This window comes from Aquarana catesbeiana, linkage group LG07 (assembly GCF_042186555.1).
Source record: "Aquarana catesbeiana isolate 2022-GZ linkage group LG07, ASM4218655v1, whole genome shotgun sequence".
In the NCBI taxonomy this organism is placed as follows: Eukaryota; Metazoa; Chordata; class Amphibia; order Anura; family Ranidae; genus Aquarana; species Aquarana catesbeiana.
In genome coordinates, this window is record NC_133330.1 from 14,407,036 (window position 1) to 14,430,159 (window position 23,124).

The following is a 23,124-nucleotide window of genomic DNA, read 5'->3' on the forward strand; positions in this document are numbered from 1 at the left end:
ATTGTGTATTGTCACTTTAACCTTTATATAGCATTTAGTAGTAAAGTGCGCAACTTTACTTGGTTCTCTACTTTTATACATTGTATCTGAACACCATATACCAAAAAAGCTAATTCATTTTTACTGTTTAAAGCAAACTCCCCCGTCCATCTACGTCTCTATGCTTTATTTTGCTGAGAAATCACTTGAGACACATTTAACCCTTTGTTCCGCCCCCCGATCTTAACCCCTTTCCAGCCAGTGTCAGTGCATATTTTTTTAGCACTGATCACTGTATTGTATCACTGGTCCCCAAAAAAAAGTATCAAAGGTGTCATTTAGTGTCTGACGCAATCCCATCTTAAGTCACTGATCGCCACCATTACTAGCAAAATAAATAAATAGACATTCCATAAACTGACCCCATCGTTTGTAGGCTCTATAACTTTTGCGCAAACCAATCAATATACACTTATTGGGATTTAAAAAAAAAAAAAAAAATATGTAGCAGAATACATATTGGCCTAAATTGGTGAAGAAATTCGATTTTTTTTTTTTTTTTTTTTCAATTAGATGTTTTATAGCAGAAAGTAAAAAATATTTTTTTTTAAATTGTCTGTCTTTTTTTTAATAATTTATAGCGCAAAAAAAACCCCAAAAAATAAAAACCGCAGAGGTGATCAAATACCACCAAAAAAAAGCTCTATTTATGGGGAAAAAAAAGGACATCAATTTTATTTGGGTGCAACGTCGCACGACCGCGCAATTGTCAGTTAAAGCGACGCAGTGCCGTATCGCAAAAAAATGGCCTGGTCATGGAAGGAGGGTAAACCTTCCGGAGCTGAAGAGGTTCAATTCTATTTCCTGTTAGGTTTTTCAAACTGTTACATTTTATCCGGTACGGTATCTTTATTGTCTCTTTACACTTTGCCTCCTCCGCTGGTATCTCTATGTTGCAATTCACGATAAACATCATCTTTCCCTCTCATAATACTTCCCCACAACGGAAACATCATATCTCCTCCCGCTCAGATGCCGCCACTCATTCACAGTTTCCGCTATTTTATTTTTTTTTAATATGGACTTGTGAATGTTTTTAGTGTTCCTTTTATAGAAAGCATTATCATAGAGCATTCCTGTTTTTCAATTATTTTTCTTTTTCTACCTAGTTCATATATTAGTGTGTTCTTTCAGAAGTCTTTATTAAAAATTCTTATTTTAATTTGATTTCTCATTATTCTATTTGATTTATTAATTATAAAATTCATTATTTCGATGCCCCATGTTCTTTTAACCACTTGACCTCCAGAAGGTTTAACCCCCCCCCCCCCCCCTTTCATGACCAGACCAATGTTTTGCCATTCAGCACTGCGCTACTTTAACTGGCAATTGCTCGGTCATGCGTGTATTTACTAGGAGGCATGGAGAGTATTTTTCAGATCTCACTTGTTTTTTTTGGTAAATGAAGAAAAAAAAAAAAACTTTTTTCAAAATTGCAAAACACTCACCATGTCTCAAATACCTTGGGGGGTGTCGTCTTTCCAAAAAGGGGTCATTTGGGGTGGGGGGTGGGGTTTACTATCCCAGCTTTTTAGTGCCTCCGAAACTGTGATAGGTAGTCAGGAAATCAAATGCTTAAAGATATATTAAAGGTACTTTTTTTTATTTTATTAAAATAACAAACATGTCATACGTACCTGCTCTGTGCAAAGCTTTTGCACAAAGCAGCCCCAATCCCCTTCTTTTTCTAGCGCTCCAGGCCCCCTCCTCTTTGGCGAGTGCCCCCCACAGCAACCTGCTTTCCATGGGGGCAGCCATTCGTGTTTGCTCCCGAGCCACCCTGCCTGTGTCCATTGACAGAGCTCACCCCCCACCCCACGTCACAGCATTTGATTGACAGCAGCAGGAGCCAATGCCCCCCCCACTGCTATTAATCTGCCCAATGAGGAAGGAGACAGCAGCTAGAGCCGCTGCTCTCATGCACGTCACTGAATTGGATTGGGCTCAGGTAAGAAAAAGGGGAGGCTGGGGGGATCCTACAGCAGAGGTTTTTTTAACTTTAATTTATAGATTGCATTAAGGTAAAAAAACCTTAAGGCTTTAGAACCACTTTAAGTTATGCCCTTTGAAAACCTTAAAGTGTAAGTTCTCCTTTAGAGAAAATCTGTAAGGTGAACTTACACTGGAACCCCTCCCCATCGCACCCAGTCCAGCCGACCTGGAGCCCAGCGATCACCCGCACTGACACATCGTATCGCATAAAAAAAGAAAGCTGCGCTGTATAAGTATAGTGATCAAAGAATAAAGTGACTTAAAAGTGATTCATCCGGATAAATGGAGATATGAAGACTCCATATAGCCCACTATTACATAAATAATTATGCGTAATCACAAGTGAAATGTGCAAAAAATGATTGAATAAAAAACAAAATAAATTTCAAAAGTTCTCCAACAAGGTCCAGTCCACTCCGGTAAAGAAGCTCCACTGAATGTACAGTTCAGAAGACGTCATCTGTGACGAAACGGTGTAGGGAGGAGCGGCGCGCTGACGTCACCACATACTGCGCTAGTCCCGGAAGCAACAGGCAGCTATCGAGAGCCGGCCGGCTCGTGTTTTATTCCAAATGCTATATATCTACAGCAAAACTGTAAGTGCAATACTGTCTACTTTTGATAAATGTTTTTTAAACGAGTTACACTATGGAAGCCTTTATGTTCTTTTATGGGGAATGAGCGCACATCTGTTGTACAGAGTATACCCTGAGCAGAGAGTCTGGGAACATCTAGCCATCCAAGCACAAAGACCCAGGGCTCGGGATAAAAGCCACAGGCACTTGCGATATCCTTAAATAAGAGATCTAACAAGCTGGTAAGCGGCAGTATTATTACAGGTGGAGGAACTTTCCTGTCGCACTTTATCACATCTTCTTTGGTGTTGTGGTCGCATGTCACTACTGAATAAAGGGTTGAGAAATCACCACTTGGAATATCATTATGAACTGTACATTCAGTGGAGCTTCTTTATAACAGCCCATTGGAGTGGACTGGACCTTGTTGGAGAACTTTTGAAATTTATTTAGTTTTTTTTATTCAATCACTTATTGCACATTTCACGTGATTACGTATAATTATTTATGTAATAGTGGGCTATATGGAGTCTTCATATCTCCATTTATCCAGATGAATCACTTTTAAGTCACTTTATTCTTTGATCACTATAATTATACAGTGCAGCTTTCTTTTTTATGTTATATTTAGTGTGTGTGTCTCACATTATAGTTGCGGCTTTTTTCAAATGATGTATTAGGATAGCGCAGTAAAATTACCTTTTCCAGTTTGTACATCGTATCGCCTCTTTACCGGTCCGGGGATTTAACATCCCTGCGGCTTTCTCTCTTCTTCCCCGCTGACAGGACAGACTACGTGGGTTCTGATTGGTTGGCGCCAACCAATTAGAATGCCTTCTATACGTACCTCTATGAGGTATGTATAGGTAATTAAGCTGAGGGAATTTCTATGCCCCGAAACGATAAGGCGGCTATACAATGTCTCCTAGCAGGTGATCACTGGGCGCCAGGTCAGGGGGGGGGGGGGGGGAATCTGTGTAAGTTCATCTTACAGATTTTTCTGTAAAGGTGAACCTACCCTTTAAGGTACTCATTATATTTTGGGCCCCCTTTTGCGGCTGGGCTTCCAAAAAGTCCCACGTACGTGGTATCCCTATACTCAGATGTAGCAGAATGTGTTTTGGGGTGTAATGCCACATATACCCATGGCATCTATGAGAAATATCTCAGCAAAGTGACAACTCTGTGTATAAAAGAATATATATATATATTTTTTTTTATTTCCAAAAACTTGTGGCAAAAAAATAAAATCTTCCATGGACTCAAAATGCCTCTCAGCAAATACCTTGGGATGTCTGCTTTCCAAAAAAAAAGGGGTCATTCACGGGGTATTTATACTGTCCTGGCATTCTATGGCCTCCGAAAATGTGATCAGTAGTCAGAAAATCCAATGCATAATTAACTAACTTGAAAGCGTGAAGGTGCTCATTGGATTGTGGGCTCCCGTACGTGGACCAGCTGCCAAAAAGTCTCACATCTGGTATCCCCATACTCGGGAAAAGTAGCAGAATGTGTTTTTTTTGGGGGGGGGGATCCACATATACCCATGGCATCTGTAAGAAATATCTCCTTAAAGTGACAACTTTGTGTAGAAAAAAACTTGAAACAGAAACTTGTGGCAAAAAGTTTAATCTTCCTTGATCTCAACATGCCTCAGCAAATACCTTGGGATGTCTACTTTCCAAAAGGGGATCATTTGGGGGGGGGGGGGGTTATACTGTTCTGACATTCTAGGGCCTCCAAAAATGTGATAGGTAGTCAGGAAATCCAATTCATAATAATGCACTTGAAAGCGGGAAGGTGCTCAATTTGGGCCCCCGTACATGGCTGGGCTTCCAAAAAGTCTCACATGTGGTATCCCCATACTCAGGAGAAGTAGCAGGATGTGTTTTGAGATGTAATTCCACATATACCCATGGCATCTGTGAGAAATATCTCAGCAAAGTGACAAATCTGTGTATAAAAGAATATATATATATATTTTTTTATTTCCAAAATCTTCCATGGACTCAAAATGCCTCTCAGCAAATACCGTGGGATGTCTGCTTTCCAAAAAAAGGGGTCATTCACAGGGTATTTATACTGTCCTGGCATTCTAGAGCCTCCGAAAATGTCATCGGTAGTCAGGAAATCCAATGCATAATTAACTAACTTGAAAGCGTGAAGGTGCTCATTGGATTTTGGGCTCCCGTACGTGGACCAGCTGCCAAAAAGTCTCACACATCTGGTATCCTCATACTCGGGAGAAGTAGCAGAATGTGTTTTTTTTTTTTTTTTTTTTTGGGGGGGGGGGGGGATTCCACATATGCCCATGGCATCTGTAAGAAATATCTCCTTAAAGTAAAAAAAAACTTGAAACAGAAACTTGTGGCAAAAAGTTAAATCTTCCATGATCTTAACATGCCTCTCAGCAAATACCTTGGGATGTCTACTTTCCATAAAAGGAATCATTTGGGGGAGGGGGGTTATACTGTTCTGACATTCTAAGGCCTCCAAAAATGTGATAGGTAGTCAGGAAATCCAATTCATAATTAATGCACTTGAAAGCGGGAAGGTGCTCAATTTGGGCCCCCATACATGGCTGGGCTTCCAAAAAGTCTCACATGTGGTATCCCCATACTCAGGAGAAGTAGCAGGATGTGTTTTGAGGTGTAATTCCACATATACCCAGGGCATCTGTGAGAAATATCTAATTTAAGTGACAACCTTGTGGAAAAAAAAACTTGTTGCAAAAAATAGAATCTTTCATGGACTCAATATACCTCTCAGCAAATATCTTTGGGTGTATACTTTCCAAAAAGGGGTCATGAACGGTCCTGGCACTTTAGGGCCTCCAAAACTGTGATAGGTAGTCAGGAAATCAAATGCTAAAGTTACGCCCTTTGAAAGCCTCAAATTGGATGTAAACCCACTCTCATCCTTTCCAAACTCCTGCCATAGTGGTTATCTATAAGGATATACATGCCTCCTGCATGTACCTTTACCTGTCAAATGTCTCCCCTCTGTCTGTTATGAGACCCGAAAAGAACTGCGGATTCTGTGGGTGGGTCTGTTGTCCGGAGCTCGGTGGGTGGAGTCGTGATGTCAGTAGACTTCCCCACCCACCTCTACACTCCCCTTGTCAACATGCATTTTCTCCTGTGCGTTTCTTACACTGAACTTCTGCTATGATCTCTAACATCCAGTCAAAACCCAGAAAAGTCACCACATGACTTCAGCATGCCCAATCATCCTGAGGTGTGGAGCAGCCAATCCTGGAAGAATTGGAGAAGAAAGGAGGAGGGGATGAGAATTGCACATAATGCCTCTCTAAGGCTCATGCATGAGATATGTAAATCACCTGTCACAGCAGGGGGGGTGGGTTTGGTGGGGGGAATTACTGACTGGTGTTTCTTGGTCTGTCCTTTTTATCTCACTGAAAAAAGATAAGAGGATTGCTCAGAGCTGGATTAACTCTTTGTGGCAAGACTGGGCACAGATGAGATGAAATCCTATACTGTACAAATTACAAGCCTTGATTAAATTTTTTTTTCGGGTTTACATCCACTTTAAGGTGCTCATTATATTTTGGGCCTCCTTAGGCGACCAGGCTCCCAAAAGGTCCAACACATGTGGTATCCCTATACTCGAAAGAGGTAGTAGAATGTGTTTTGGGGTGTAATGCCACATAAAAAACCCATGACGTGTGTGAGAAATATCTCATCAAAGTGACAACTTTGTGCATGAAAAAAAACCTTTTTTTAAAAAAAAATTTCCAAAAACTTGTGGTAAAAAAAAAAAAATCTTCCAAAGACTCAACATGCCTCTCACCAAATACCTTGGGGTGTCTAATTTCCTAAAAGGGCTCATTTGAGGGGTGTTTATACTGTCCTGGCATTCTAGGGCCTCCGAAAATGTCAGAAAATCCAATGCATAAAACGCCCTTGAAAACGTGAAGGTTCTAATTGGATTTTGGGTTCCCAGGCTGCCAAAGTCTCACACTTGTGGTATCCCCATACTCGAGAGAAGTAACAGAATGTGCTTTGAGGTGTATATAAAAAAAAATCCTCCATGGACTCAACATGCCTCTCAGCAAAAACCTTGGGGTGTCTACTTTCCAAAAAAGGAGTCATGGGGGGGGGGGGGGGGGGGTGTTTGTACTGTCCTGGCATTTTGGAGCTTCTAAAAACATTATGCATACGGCCAGCATTAGGAGTGTCTGCTGCACTAATGTTGGGCATACACGTAATGTTCTTTATTTCTTTCCAGCTGTGGGTTGGATGAAAAAAAGAACGTAACATTCACATAGCCAGAAAAAAATCGAGCAAAGTGTATGCCGCGCATAGGGGCTACTGCCACCTAACCTCTCCATGGTCCTAATGCCGGGCATATATGACCGTGGATGGTGAAATCTCCCCCTGCAGCTGTCAGAATACACAGATCAGTGCTGCAGCTGACTGGCGTTTCTGCAAAGCCAACAACAGTTAACAATAGCACACAGTACCAATATAACATTAACTCAATAAAACATTTTTTTTTTTTTACTTTTTTTGTAACCTAAAGTGCTTGTAAAGATATATTTTGTTTTAAAATAACAAACATGTCTATACTTACCTGCTCTGTGCAATAAAATCGCACAGAGAAGCCCCGATCCTCTTCTCGGGTCTCCCGCTGGCACTCCCGGCTCCTCCTCTCTTCCTGGTGCCCCCCAATAGGAAATAGTTTCCCATGGGGCACTCATGCGGGCTCGCTCCCAAGCCTCACTGCTGCATCCATTGACACAGACAGCGAGACTCGGCCCAGCCCACTGTCACTAGAGTTGACAGGAGCTGACTTGAGGCTTTATAACCACTTTACTTTTTAGGACCATAACCTTTCCAGCCTGCGATTTTGAGGTCTCTCAAAAAGTGATAGACAATTACCTAACATCTTTAGAGACCCTTCTTGTGCAGAAGCCCCTAGCTTTAATACAGGTCTAGAACATGTAGTTCCCAATATGGATGATATAGCGGGGCTTTTAGATAGAGTGCCACATAGGTGATGATGTTTGCTGTAAATCACCACTTTTTTGAGCAAAGATAAGTGTCCAGTTCTCATGTCCAGATACCAAGTAGGGTATGCGCTTTTGCTTACAGGGAAGGAGGGAAGAAGTATTAGATCCCCTACTGATTTTGTACGTTTGCCCACTGACAAAATAAACCGACCATTGAAATTATAGACCGATCATTTCCTTAACAGTGAGAGACAAAATAACAAAAATTTCCAGAAAAACGCATTTAAAAAAAAAAAGTTATACATTGATTTGCATTTTAATGAGTGAAATAAGTATTTGATCCCCTATCAATCAGCAAGATTGCTGGCTCCCGGGTGTCTTCTATACAGGTAATGAGCTGAGATTAGAAGCACTCTCTTAAAGTTAGTACTCCTAATCTCAGCTTGTTACCTGTATAAAAGACACCTGTCCACAGAAGCAATCAGATTCCAATCTCTCCACCATGATCAAGACCAAAGAGCTGTCCAAGGATGTCGGGGACAAGACTGTAGACCTACACAAGGCTGGAATGGGCTGCAAGACCATCGCCAAGCAGTTTGGTGAGAGGGGGACAACAGTTGGTGTGATTATTCGCAAATGGAAGAAACACAAAAAAAAACTGTCAATCTCCCTCGGTCTGGGGCTCCATACAAGATCTCACCTCGTGGAGTTTCAATGATCATGAGAACGGTGAGGAATCAGCTCAGAGCTACACGGGAGAATCTTGTCAATGATCTCAAGGCAGCTGGAACCATAGTCACCAAGAAAACAATTGGTAACACGCTACGCCCTGAAGGACTGAAATCCTGCAGCGCCCACAAGGTCCCCCTGCTCATGAAAGCACATGTACAGGGCCGTCTGAAGTTTGCTAATGAACATTTCAATGATTCAGAGGACTGGGTGAAAGTGTTGTGGTCGGATGAGACCAAAATTGAACTCTTCAGCATCAACTCAACTCACCACGTTTGGAGGAGGAGGAATGCTGCCTATGACCCCAAGAACACCATCCCCACCGTCATACATGGAGGTGGAAACATTATGCTTTGGGGATGTTTTTCTGCTAAGGGGACAGGACAACTTCACCACATCAAAGGGACGATGGACGAGGCCATGTACCGCCAAATCTTGGGTGAGAACCTCCTTCCCTCAGCCAGGGCATTGAAAATGGGTGGTGGATGGGTATTCCAGCATGACAATGACCCACACTGCCAAGTCAACAAAGGAGCGGCTCAAGAAGAAGCACATTAAGATCCTGGAGTGGCCCAGCCAGTCTGGAGGAGTGGAGAGTTGAATGAGGTCCAGTGTGAAGTTTCCATAGTCAGTGATGATTTGGGGAGCCGTGTCATCTGCTGATGTTGGTCCTCCGTGTTTTATCAAGTCCAAAGTCAGCGCAGCCCTCTACCAGGAAATTCTAGAGCACTTCATGCTTCCCTCTGCTGACCAGCTTTATGGAGATGCGGATTTAATTTTCCAGCAGGACTTGGCACCTGCCCACACTGCCAAAAGTATCAATACCTGGTCACATGATCATGGGATCACTGTGCTTGATTGGCCAGCAAACATGCCTGACCTAAACCCCATAGAGAATCTGTGGGGTATTGTCAAGAGGAAGATGAGAGACACCAGACCCAACAATGCAGACGAGCTGAAGGCCACTATCAAAGCAACCTGGGCTTCCGTAACACCTCAGCAGTGCCACAGGCTGACCGCCTCCATGCCATGCCACATTGATGCAGAAATTTATGTACAAGGAACCCCAATCAAGTATTGAGTGCATCCTATACTGTACATGGACAGACTTTTCACTAAGCCAACATTTCTGTATTAAAACTCCTTTTTCTATTGGTCTTATGTAATAATCTAATTTTCTGAGATACTGAATTTTGGGGTGTCACCAGCTGTAAGCCATAATCATCAAAATTAAAAGAAAGAAATGATTGAAATGTAGCACTCTGTGTGTGTAATGCATCCATATAAAAATATAGGAGTTTAACTTTTTTAATTGAATTACTGAGATAAATTTAATTTTTGATGATATTCAAATTTTTTGAGATGCACGTGTGTGTGTTTTTTTTTTTAATATATTTTTATTGTTTTATCACTGAGTTTGCGCAGCACCAATTTCATTAACACATTACCATTATCTGTGGTAACACAGCGGGTGTCTGCAGCAACTTGATTGGTCGTTTCTTGTTTATTTACCTTCTCATTAAGCACAGTACATTTAGGACAATATGTAATATTTTGCGCAGAAGTAGAACCCCCATTACCATCATGGTGTACAGATTGAAGTAACAGAGACACACCGACATTTTCAGTTTATTTCTTAAATAAATACACTTTACAGGACAGAAACGTTTTTCCGATTTGTGATTCACCGAGAACAAAAAAAAAAAAAAAAATGTAAAACGAGATTTTGAAATTTTCTAAGACCATCTTTTTTTTTTTTTTTTATTCTAGCAGAGGGGCTGAAGAAAGAAAGAAAGAAAAAAAAAAAAAAAAAAAAAAAAAAAAAAAGGGAGTGGAGACATAAGGAATAGAGGAAGATGGAGATGATCCGGCTCCCACTCCCCACATATAAAACAAAACACGAAATCAAAGTTCTAGGGGATAAGAGGACCTGTCTCCGGCACTCACTGACCTCTGTACAGAACACAGAATTCTTTGTGCACTCCGACAATCAATGACGGACAGGTCTTTATCTTTGGGGGGGGGGGGGGCTGAAAAGTCGATCTGAATTGGTGAAAAGAAAGGAAACAGTTGCAAGTGTATAGACAGCCAAACCATTTTTTTTTTAGGGTTGGATAGAGTAGGGAAGAGTTGAAACGCATAGATTTATTTTTGCTGTGTGCAGAGATCTTACTCCACTTCCTGTCCTGGACAGGAACAGGAAGTGAGGAAAAATCCTCCCCAATGGGGTAATGGGAACTCCACTCTTAGCCGTCTCAGGGGGCTGCTAAAGTGGAACTCTCAGCAAAATCAAAAATGTGCATATGATGCAGCTTTGTAGTGGCAGTAGTTTATTTATTTTAAGTCTGCCCTGTATGAGCTTTATTACCTTTTGATTTTGCCAGCAAGTCTGTTTTTCAACTTCCTTGCAATTTCACCTTTCAGAAAAAAAAAAATGAAAAAAGGTGAACATCCTACACACCCACCACCGTACTTGCCTCCATTAGGCAATGAGCTGTCAGGGCAGAGGCTTTGAAATCCCCCACTTCTCTCTGTAGGGCTTCCAGGGTGGATCAGAGCGATTGCAATTGGCCAACGCGGTCACGTGCCAGCGCTGACCAATCAGAATCACTCTGATCCATTCCAGAAAAAAGGGGAAGGCGAGCGGGGATTTCGAACCCTAGGACTGCTGTGTGGACACCGACAGCTCCTCACTATGTGTATGGGGCTCCTGCCAACCACTTAAAGGCGCCCCTACAGCCTGGAGTTCGGTAGGCAAGCTCCCGCTCATGTGACCACTATAATTAGCGTTCATGTGACGTTAGTGGTCATGTGATCAGGAGCCCATCCCACCAGCTCCCGATGGTAAAATGTGACTGGCCACAGGAGCACTTTCCCACCGCAAAAAAAAAAAAAATAAAAAAAAAAGTGCCGCTGGTCTTAGACGTGGCAGTATGAGGTTAGAGCCCGCATTCTACCACAGAAGTGCGTACAGCCCAGCAGAAACAGGTCAAAAGACCAACCTGGTAAGCAAAGGTGGGAGGTTAAAGATTGAGACAAACCGTTCAAAGTTGGGGAGGGCTTCAGTGGTCTTCTTTTACTCAGAGAAACGCTTTAAACCCCCAAAAATAAAAGAGAGGGAGAGAGAGAGAGAGAGAGAGAAAGCCTTGCCAGTGTCCAATCCCCAGAAGGTAAGAGCCTGGAACTCGGGGGCTATAAAAGTTCAGCTTTTGTCCCATCTAAATGTACGAACCCTCACCCCAGGGTGACAAAGCTGCTGCTCCATAGATACGGTATGGTGAATAGATAAGAACGGGGTGCAACCTGAGTGGAGCATATTAATGTATTTATTGTGGTGAAAAGACAAATGGCAACTCACATTGTGAAAGTTAAAAATCAGGCTCATTACATAGGAAGGGCATCTGGTGGGCAGCCTCACCATCAGGGAACCTCAGACCAGCATAGAAACACTGGGCGGATAGACGGAGACACTTACAAGAGAACACACCGGGGGGGGGGGGGGGGGGGTGCCAAACTAAGTGCAGCATTAAATGTGATGAGAAACACTGGTAAAATTAGCAACGCACATAAGAAGAAATGGCACTTTTTGTTTGTAATCCGTGAGTGGGCGGCTCGTGCATCTGGAACTTCCGAACGTCAGGCTGGGCGACAGCTTAGATGAGGAAGTGGAAACCAACAAGATGGCGGAGCTTTCTCAAGCTTGGCAAAGAGACTTGGGAGGGCCTCGAAATGCATAGCTCCGCCCCCGACGTGCCAATGACGTCCCTTCTGATCTGCTCTGCATCCCACAGAAAGCCCTCCGCCATCTTGTTGGTTCCGGCTTCTGTGGGATGCAGTGGATGTCATCAGCGTGTCAAGGGGGTGGAGCTATGCATTTCAAGGCCGCACAAGTCTCTTACCCAAGCTTGAGAAGGCTTCGCTATCTTGTTGGATACCACTTCCTCATCTAAGCCATCACCTTTCCAGGGTGCTAGTTTTGGGAAGAGGCTCCCCCACCCCAGATGCATGAGCCGCCCACTCAAGGATTACATACTAAAAAAGTGCCATTTCTTCTTCTCATTTGAGTTGCCAATATACTGTTTCTCATTACATTTAAAGCTGCACTTAGTTTGGCGACCCCTGGTGCGTTCTCATGGTCGTGCAGGTGTATCCATCTATCCAGTATTTCTATCCTGATCTGAGGCTCCCTGTTGTGAGACTGTCCACCAGATGCCCCAATGAACCAGATTTTAATCATAATGTGAGCTTCCATTTGTCTTTTCACTACAATATTTTAATATACTACACTCAGATGGCACCCTACTGTTATCTGTTCACCTACAGATACTTCAGTCTCTTCACAGGAGCCGCAGCCATCTGGTGCATTGAGTTTCGCGGGAAGTTATCCTGAACGTTCCTATTGGACTCTATGAACATTTTGCTGTTCTGCATAGACATACACACAACACTTATTGCGCCATATACGCCATTGATACAGTACGGTGAATGCCGGTTATCTGTGGATAAATTAGCATGTCTCCACAGGGTGGTGCTGTGGGTACACCAACAATATAACTGTGCCACATCCTGAATAGAATGCCCTTTATCACCCGAGGATGTGTTACTGGCAGGATCACCAGATAAAAAAGGAAGGCAAAAGACTGAAAAATGGAAAACTAAAGCAGCCACCACATCTAAAAGCTGCATTATATGACATTTATTATTTCTGGGTTTGGAAATACATTGAGAGCTTTTCCTGGATGGGGGTCATGCTGGGGGGAAAAAAAAACTGCAACGGCCAGACAGATTCCCCCAAGGAGGTGGACTGACGGTGCTCCTGCCCGGGGTATCTCCCCAAAACTAATGGAACATGGAGGTAAGAGGAAGAAAGGTGGCAACTCGTCCTTATAAAAAAAAAAATCACTTTATTGCATCAAGTGGAGTGTACAAAATAGTGGCTTACGCGTTTCGGCAATACGTCTTTGCCGAAACGCGTAAACCACTGTAATTCGTACACTCCACTCAACGTAAAAGTGACTTTTTCGGATGGACGAGTTGCCGCCTCTCTACCTCATACCTCCATATTCGAAGAAGCTTAGCTGCCACAAACAAAAACACTTGATAATAGCATGGAAACCTGATCAGAAGGGCACACAGAACACTCTGTAAGGGTCTGCTTTTTCCTGGAAACATGGCAGGAAGTCAGATGAAATCTCTCCATAGTAAAGGGAACTTTCCTCCCAGCTATCACCAGAAGAGGCATCCCCTTTGGAAGGAATTCCCCCTCACCTCCTGGATTTCCGATCGCGTTAGGTCCCCCCGGACAAAAAGGGTGGATTGTCCATACACAAAAACCTGACAGGGGATCCAACCCTTCTAATCTCCACCCAAACCTTAAAAAAAAACAAAACATTTTGGCTATACTTACACTTTCAAACGCCAGGGACAGCAACAACAGCACCAAGCTGGCCGTATTTACAAATACATGGGTCGGGATGGCCCAGCTTCCCCCCTCCCCACAGTACATGGCACCCTTAGGCAGTATGTGATATGCATATTAAGAGTTAAACAGGTTCTCTTTAACGCCCAACTGCAGCTTCGCTTTTCACTTTTATTTTGGCCAAGCTGGCCCAAGCAAACTTTTTCTATTACTAGATGCTGCAGCTGCTGTATGTAGCATCAGCTAGAGCATGCGCGTCCAACCTGCGGCCCTCCAGCTGTTGCGGAACTACAAGTCCCATCATGCTTCTCCCTTTGGGAGTCATGCCCTGCAACGATAAGCCTTGCAGTGCCTCAAGGGTCCTGTAGTTCCACAAACAGCTGTAAGGGTCACAAGTTGGACACCTATGAGCTAGAGCTGAGGGAAGCAACCTGGGGTCCTACCAGCTGTTGCGGAACTACATTTCCCATGAGGCACTGCAAGGCTGGCAGATACAATTACTCCCAGAGGCATGATGGGACTTGTAGTTCTGCAACAGCTGGAGGGCACCAGCTTTCCTACCCCTGAGCTAGAGTACACAGAACTGTGAACTGTATTCCGGCAACAATAAACCAATAATTTGGGCCAGCTTGGCCCGAACAAAACCGTTGACCGCGACATTCAACCTGGGAGTAAAACTTTAATGTACTTGCCTTCGCTGCATCGTCCACCCCCCCCCCCCCCCCCCCCTCAAAAGCACAATCCTGATTAAAAAAATCGATTAACGTCAGACAGACTGATTGAGCCATTGTTAGCGCGCACACACACAGAGAGCCGCCCAGTCCTGGTCAGCGCATCACCCCCCCCCCCAAAAAAAATACTCACACTTTTAAAAGGAACAAAAATACACTTTTCCTATGGAATATATTACAATTTCATCATAAAAATACTTTGCTGCCCAAAGTTTGACAAAAAAAAAAAAATCCCCTCTCTTCATGTATTAAATACATTTGTGCAAAAAAAAAAAAAAAAAAAAAAAAACACATAAAAGAAAAATGAACACAAGGTCAGGAGGGGGAGGGGTAACGTCCGCACTGGGTGTTTTTGGTTGTGGGTTTTTCTGTTTTTTTTTTATATAAAACTAATTCTTTTTTTAAGAGCTCTGTTTTACAAAAAGGAAAAAAAAAAAAAGAAAAAAAATGTCCGCCTTGGAGTTTGCAGGAACAGAGATGAGAAGTGAGACCTCCAGGACGGGCCGGGGTGTTTTATTTAGGGGTGGAGTTGTCACAGGTAATACGCCGCTCCACCTTCGTACCTGGCTGCTCTGGCGCTCCTCACAGTGACTCCAGGGAGGGAAAAGACCCTGTGTACGCCCGCTGGATACACCAAATCCTCATTCGTTTAGTGCCAGGATGATGTCGTCTTCAAGGTCCGAATTGTCCGAGCTGTCCGCTGGAAAAAAAAAAAAAAAAACACATAATATTCTATAAAAATAAAAGTTTGGATCCATTGACAGAGACCAGTGACATCACTGAGAATGCAGCCTATCAATTCACTAGAGAGCGGTGACATCACTGAGAATACAGCCTATCCAATCACTAGAGAGCGGTGACATCACTGAGAATGCAGCCTATCCAATCACTAGAGAGCGGTGACATCACTGAGAATGCAGCCTATCCAATCACTAGAGAGCGGTGACATCACTGAGAATGCAGCCTATCCAATCACTAGAGAGCGGTGACATCACTGAGAATGCAGCCTATCCAATCACTAGAGAGCGGTGACTGAGAATGCAGCCTATCCAATCACTAGAGAGCGGTGACTGAGAATGCAGCCTATCCAATCACTAGAGAGCGGTGACTGAGAATGCAGCCTATCCAATCACTAGAGAGCGGTGACTGAGAATGCAGCCTATCCAATCACTAGAGAGCGGTGACTGAGAATGCAGCCTATCCAATCACTAGAGAGCGGTGACATCACTGAGAATGCAGCCTATCCATTCACTAGAGACCTGTGACATCACTGAGAATGCAGCCTATCAATTCGCTAGAGAGTGGTGACATCACAGAGAGGGCAGCCTATCCGTTCACTAGAGAGACTTCCCTTGTACACATGATGTGTAGCTCGGTGAGGACACTGCAGGGAGGAGACGGGAAAATATTTACTTACAGTCTCCCAGTATGAGCTCCACCTCGGGGTCCATATCGGAGTCGTCATCATCGTCATGTCCTTCCTCATCTCCATCGTCATCATCCAGAAGATTGGCCAGCTCTTCATCATCAGAGGGGGAGAAGTCATTCTCTCCATCCTCTCCTGCCTGTTCTCCGGCCTCCTCCTCCTCTTCTATCTCCGCATCCAGCAGAGGCTCCAGATCATCAGAATCGTCATCATCGTCGTCGTCATCCTCATCCTCCTGCTCTTCCTCCTCCTGGAGAAGTCAGCAGTAATTAGAGACCAATACTTTTCACCCCGTCCAACATATCAGCTGTTACTTCCCCCCCCAACCCTTACCTGATCTTCCTCTTCATCCTCGTCCTCAGCCAGACGCTGCCGACCCACCTCATACAGCCGGCACACCGTGTCCATGTTCAGAGCGTCCATTGTGCCTTGATTCTGGGAGGAGAGGGAGAACATGGAATGATAAATAGATGGTGGCGTCACATAAAATCGAAACTTCAGCAAACAAACACCGCTCACTAAATCAAGCGAAAACCAAAACTCACATAACTATGCAAATTATTAAAGTGAAACAAAATGAACATGTGTATGCAACAATTCATAAGTCTGTAGGGAATATAATAAACTTATTTTGCCAAGAAGAAATGTGATTGGTCTCCATTGAAATCCCACAATATAGTGATGATCGTAGGAAGTTCTCCCAAAACGACTCCTAGAAGGTGAAGATCCCTACTACTCACCTTCTAGGAGTCATTTTGGGTGCACTTCCTACGATCATCACTATATTGTGGAATTTTAAAGGAGACCAAGCCCATTTTTTCTTGGCAAAATAAGTTTTATAATCCCTACAGGAATTGTTGCATACACATGTTCATTTTGTTTCACTTTAAAGAGGAAGTAAACCCTCCCACTCTGATGCTTCTTTTATTTAGTCCATTATAATAATTATCAAACTATAGCCACTGTAATCCAGCCCAAATAGCATATTACTTACTGTTTAAAGAAACTTTAAAAAACTTGTTTCCAGGGGTTAGGCAGCGCCATCTTAAGTATTGTTTTCTGAGTCCACAGTAGAGTGTATTTCCGCCCTTACATTGAGCACTTCCTGTACTGTTAACCAAGCCTCCTTCTCAATTTCAACGTTTCTATGGCAACCCTGCTTATAGCTGACTTGTTTTATTTCATAGTATTTACTTGTGTCGATTATCTAGTGTTTGCCTATGTCAGTCTTATCAGCTTCAGCAATAGGGAAGTGGTGGCGGGGGCTCTTTGTCAGGTTTGCTGTATGGGGCCCTGAGAAGGAAACAGGTGAAGGGGGGGGGGGGGGGCTGCTTGTCATGTAGGCTGTACAGCAAGAGTAGGCAACCTGGATGCAGTAATGCTGTCTGATGCCCAGGTTTACACTCAATGTGATGTCACATGGTCACATGGGGTGTAGTAGGAAGGGCGATTATGCAGTCTCCTGGGATTTCAGTGTTGTACCGTAGGAAGTCCCGATAATAGACAGACAAGAACACAGAGTGTGCCGTAAATCATTGGAGATCTGGGCATGCTCAGTGACATCATTCCAAAGAACAAAAAGGATTACAACAATACTAAGCAAGTAAGGAGATATCTACAAGCAGTGTTCATTAGGGTGTTTTTATGCGGATTTACATGGGACAAAAGTTGTGGGGGGAGAGTTTACAACCACTTTAATTTGCACATTTATGCGAGATTTTGGTTTTCACTTGATTTAGCAAGCGCTGTTTGTTCGCGGAAGTTTAGATTTTTGTGACGCCACCATCCATATTAATCACATGATTTGAAACAGCTGCTACATTTAACACTTTAGGATATTGTTTTAAAAAGGTTTGTCACTCTGGGCGCGAGCGTTTATCCACTACATGGCATGATAAATTCCAAGATGATAACTCCCGCACCTACCCACAGCTACCTTAAAGGGTCACTCCAACCTCTGACCACACAGCAATGAGATGACTTAAAAAAACAAGTCCAGAACTTTCTAGCTGTAGAGGAGGATGAAACCGAGAGCTGACTGCTATTGGGTGAAGTGTCAGTATAGCAGCTTTAAGACAAGCAGGGCCGTGATTAGAATCATGGGACACTGTACAGCAAGGGGAGGCAACCTTGGGCCCTCCAGCTGTTGTGGAACTACATTTCCCATGAGGCACTGCAAGGCTGGCAGTTATAATTACTCCCTGAGGCATGATGGGACTTGAAGTTCTGAAACAGCTGAAGGGCCCCAGGTTGCCTTCTCTTGCTGTACAGCCTACATGACAAGCAGCCCCCCCCTCACCTGTTTCCTTCTCAGGGTCCCACACAGCCTGACAAAGAGCCCCCCCATCCACCTGCTTCACTCTCAGGGCCCCGTACAGCCTACCTGACAAGAAACCCCCCTCCCGCTTCCTTCTCAGGGCCCCATACAGCGTACCTGACAAGGAACCCCTCTCCATCGGCTTTCTTCTCAGGGCCCCATACAGCCTATTTGACAAGAAGCTCCCTCCCCCTCCACAACCCCCCCCCCACCTGCTTCCCTCTCAGGATCCCATACAGCCTATGTGAGATGAAGCCCCCCATCCACCTGCTTCCTTCTCAGGGTCCCATACAGCCTACCTGACAAGAACCCCCCCCCCACTGGCTTTCTTCTCAAGGCCCCATACAGCCTATTTGACAAGAAGCTCCCTCCACCTGCTTCCCTCTCAGGACCCCATACAGCCTACCTGAGAAGACACCCCCCCATCCACCTGCTTCCTTCTCATGGCACTATACAGCCTACCTGAGAAGCCCCCCCCCCCCTGCAATCCACCTGCTTCCCTCTGAGGGCCCCATACAGCCTACCTGAGAAGCCCCCCCCCAATCCACCTGCATCTTTCTCAGGGCCCCATACAGCCTACCTGAGAAGGAGCTGCCACCCCCCTTCCACCTGCATCCTTCTCAGGGCCTCGTACAGCCTACCTGACAGGGAGCTTCCCCTCTGGGAAGAACAGCTAACAGCAGGGACAACATTAGAAAGCCATGACAACCACTAGCTGTATCTGCTGGTGAACATAGAAGGTTTCAGTTCACACAACTCCCACAACTGATGGTTTCTAATGGGTGATGCAGAGGAGACTGCATTGTGGTTAAAACATCTGATCTCTGGAAGCCAATGTAGCGGGACAATGTCCAAGACCGGCCTACACCGTTCTGGAAACACCCCCCCCCCCCCAAAACAAAGCACTCAGGCAGGAGTAAGCAGCATTCCTCTATAAAGGTTTACGGCTGGATGCCGTGTGTGGCCTGCAGTTTTACCGGATTGTGTAATCTTACCTCAATTACAGCCAGGTAGCAATCTTTCGTGTCTGTGCAAAGGTCAAAAATATTCCTCTTCACATCAATAGTAGCTGTAAAAGTGACAGTGACACTTATTATACAAGTCGGGTTCACCATGATCCACCGCACACACACCAGGCATCTGAAAAGGTCAGCCAACACAGTATTCAATCTCGCAGCACATTGAAGCTCCACCAGTTGTCAGAAGCCACACCAAATTCCTTACCCTTAACGGGATGCTAAACCTCTCTTTTTTTTCTTCAAACATGCCCAGTCAGCCACCCAATGACATCATTTTCTGACGAAACGCGTAGGGTGTGGCAACTTCATGACGTCACCACACGCGCAAGGCGGCATTGAGGATCAGCCTGCTGTAGCGGATTATGTTTTTAGCAATGCTGGGCGAGTACTCCTGAGGGCTCGCTCCCAAACCCTACTTGCCTGCATCTATAGATATAGACAGCAGGGCTTTGCCTGTCCCCCCACCATAGGATTTGATTGACAGCAGCAGGAGCCAATGGCTACCGCTGCCATCAATCTACCCTGTGAGGAGGGAGAGAGGAGAGAACCACTGCTCTCGACAGTGCGGGGTTGAGATCGAGTTCAGGTAAGTATAAGGGAGGCTTGGGGGGGGGGGGAAATAAGGGAGGCTTGGGGGGGGGGGAAATAAGGGAGGCTTGGGGGGGGGGGAATATGGGAGGCTTGGGGGGGGGAATATGGGAGGCTTGGGGGGGAGGGAATAAGGGAGGCTTGGGGGGGAGGGAATAAGGGAGGCTTGGGGGGGAGGGAATAAGGGAGGCTTGGGGGGGAGGGAATAAGGGAGGCTTGGGGGGGGAGGGAATAAGGGAGGCTTGGGGGGGGAGGGAATAAGGGAGGCTTGGGGGGGGAGGGAATAAGGGAGGCTTGGGGGGGGAGGGAATAAGGGAGGCTTGGGGGGGAGGGAATAAGGGAGGCTTGGGGGGGAGGGAATAAGGGAGGCTTGGGGGGGAGGGAATAAGGGAGGCTTGGGGGGGGAGGGAATAAGGGAGGCTGGGGGGGAAATAAGAGAGGCTTGGGGGGGAAATAAGAGAGGCTTGGGGGGGGGGGGGGGAATAAGGGAGGCTTGGGGGGGCGGGGGGAAATAAGGGAGGCTTGGGGGGGGGGAATATGGGAGGCTTGGGGGGGGGGAATATGGGAGGCTTGGGGGGGGGGGGAATATGGGAGGCTTGGGGGGGGGGGAATATGGGAGGCTTGGGGGGGGAATATGGGAGGCTTGGGGGGGAGGGAATAAGGGAGGCTTGGGGGGGGAATATGGGAGGCTTGGGGGGGAGGGAATAAGGGAGGCTTGGGGGGGAGGGGGAGAATAAGGGAGGCTTGGGGGGAGGGGGAGAATAAGGGAGGCTTGGGGGGAGGGGGGAGAATAAGGGAGGCTGGGGGGGAAATAAGGGAGGCTTGGGGGGGCGGGGGGAAATAAGGGAGGCTTGGGGGGGCGGGGGGAAATAAGGGAGGCTTGGGGGGGCGGGGGGAAATAAGGGAGGCTTGGGGGGGCGGGGGGAAATAAGGGAGGCTTGGGGGGGAAATAAGGGAGGCTTGGGGGGGCGGGGGAATAAGGGAGGCTTGGGGGAGAAATAAGGGAGGCTTGGGGGGGGGGAATAAGGGAGGCTGGAGGGGGGAAATAAGGGAGGCTGGGGGGGGGGCTAAGGGAGGGACTAGACTTGAGTCCAGCTCCTCCCCACACCTTCCCTCTACATTCCTTGGATTTGCACCCCCCCTTCTTCAAGCTTACCTTCATTTTTATTTTGTTAAAGGTTAACACTTTAAAGCGGACCTTCAGTCATTTTTTCAACTTTCCATCTATTAAAGCAGAGTTCCACACAAAAATGGAACTTCCGCTTTTCGGAACACTCCCCCCCCTCTGGTGTCACATTTGGCACCTTTCAGGGGGGTTCTCTGCGTCCCCTGCCGACATCGCTGGACCCTGGGACAGGTAAGTGGCCATGTATTAAAAGTCAGCAGCTGCAGTATTTGTAGCTGCTGGCTTTTAATATTTTTTTTTTTTGGTGGTGTGGGTGAACCCCCCGCTTTAAATCTTCTGCACTTGTTTTAACTTTAGATAATAAGATCTGCCAGTAAAATCCTTTATACACTTCCTGTTTCTTGTCTGGTCATTAGCCTAGGCTTATGACATCATGCACAGCTCTCGCTGTCATGAGAGTTTGCCAGGGAGGGAAAGAGGGATGAGTCATAAGAGGGCCAATGAGAGCTGCTGGGCTGGAAGGTGTGTCTGTGTAAATCCAGGAAGTGAACAGGCAGCAGCCTCAGCTGCCCACAGTTAAAATGGTTGCAGCCAGACTCAGTGGAGGGAGATTTTTGCAGCATATTTGGCAAGTACAGAATCACAATATATTATATATATAAAAAAAATAATATAATATGCAAAAGGATTGGAGGGAAGCTTCAGAATGGCAAAGATGTTTTTATTACCAATTATGTGAGCAGACTGCAGTTTCCCTTTAGGGTGTTGTCCTGTACAACTTCCCTCCCCCACCCCCATCTCTACACAAACACTGTCACACCACAATAGTCTACAAATAAAAAGGCAACTGGCAGGAAGTAGTTCATATAGCTGGCCTGCCACATTCTCACCCAAAATTAAATATCAAAAATTTCTTTCTTTCACGGACTCACCAATGGGTTTATAATCTGTGGCATTAAAAGTGCGAAACGACGAACCAAACGGACTCTTCATTCTCTCCTCCAGAAGGTCGTCTTCATCATCGGCCTGAAGCATGGCTGGGGGGGGGGGGGGGGGGAGACAAGACACAATTATCAATGGAGAGGATTCTATTGTAATCACAAGAAACAGGAAGAGATTGAAGGGATAGAGACAGAGGAGGAAGCAAATCTAAAATTCTAAACTGTTTATACAAAATGTAAAAAAAATAAAATAAAAAAAATAAATCAGAATTTCAGGATTCAACATTCCTGCTGGGCCATTGCAGGCTGAAGGACTTATAAACCAGAGCTAGGTTCTCCGATCTGAATACAGGACAGGAAGTCCGTTGTGTGCAGGAGATTATCACTCCCCACAGCAACTAAGGCTGTCAGAAGCCAGCGCAGGACTCTACTTGCCAGCAACCACACGGGACTGAAAGTTCCACCCCCCCCCCCCTTTTTTTTATTTTTCAATTATTGTCATGTCCATCCTGAATGTGATAATAAATGGCAATTTTTAATTTTTTTTTTTTCTTTGTAAATACCCTTTATTCACACGTTTTCTGCAGCACTTCTGGCCGCGGCCGCCTAGGCGATGTCGTCACTAGGCGATCCGCATGGACTCCTGGGATAGATGACGATATCCCAGGAGTCTTTGAGAAATCACCAAGTGACAAAATTTCACGTTATTTCCAGACCGCAAAATGATGCGAACGGGAGGAGGAGGAGGGCGCCATTTTCGATGAACAGCATCTGCTGATAGGAAGTGGAGCATCTCTGCTCGGGACCTGCCAGTACATGGGGGGGGTTGCCAAGGTGCACCTATTGAGTTGTTTTCCAGGCTAAACAAGTGTTTTGGTTTTTCTTCCGGGGGGGGGGGGGGGGTCACTGCTTTCCCCGACTTCCATTACCTTCCGGAGTGTCCTTTTCATTAGGTTGCTATAGCAAAGGGACATTGCAAATCATTTTATTCCCGACCCCCCCCCCCCCCCCCATATGTACTGGCAGGTCAGGAGAAGAGATGCTCCACTTCCTATCAGCAGATGCTGTTCTTCGAAAATGGCGCTCTCCTCCTCTCGTTCACAATGGCACTCTCCTCCTCTCGTTCACATAATTTTCGGTCTGGAAATAATGTGAGATTGTCACTTGGCGATTCCCATGCACTCCTGAGATATCGTCGTCATTTATCCCAGGAGTCAATGCGAATCCCACGAGCTGTCACAGCCGGGTGC

General features: G+C 45.4%; 1 protein-coding gene across 1 annotated transcript in view; it reads right to left on the reverse strand.

Annotated features, from left to right (window-relative positions):
• Positions 1–14,534: 14,534 nt before the first annotated feature.
• The window catches only part of DCAF1 (DDB1 and CUL4 associated factor 1), a 67,478-nt gene continuing 58,888 nt past the window's right edge, over positions 14,535–23,124 (reverse strand). Inside the window, 5 exon segments of the mRNA XM_073591639.1 lie at positions 14,535–15,157; positions 15,875–16,133; positions 16,217–16,318; positions 19,196–19,269; positions 21,866–21,970. Coding sequence (XP_073447740.1) covers positions 15,099–15,157; positions 15,875–16,133; positions 16,217–16,318; positions 19,196–19,269; positions 21,866–21,970 — 599 coding nt within the window. The 3' untranslated portion in view covers positions 14,535–15,098.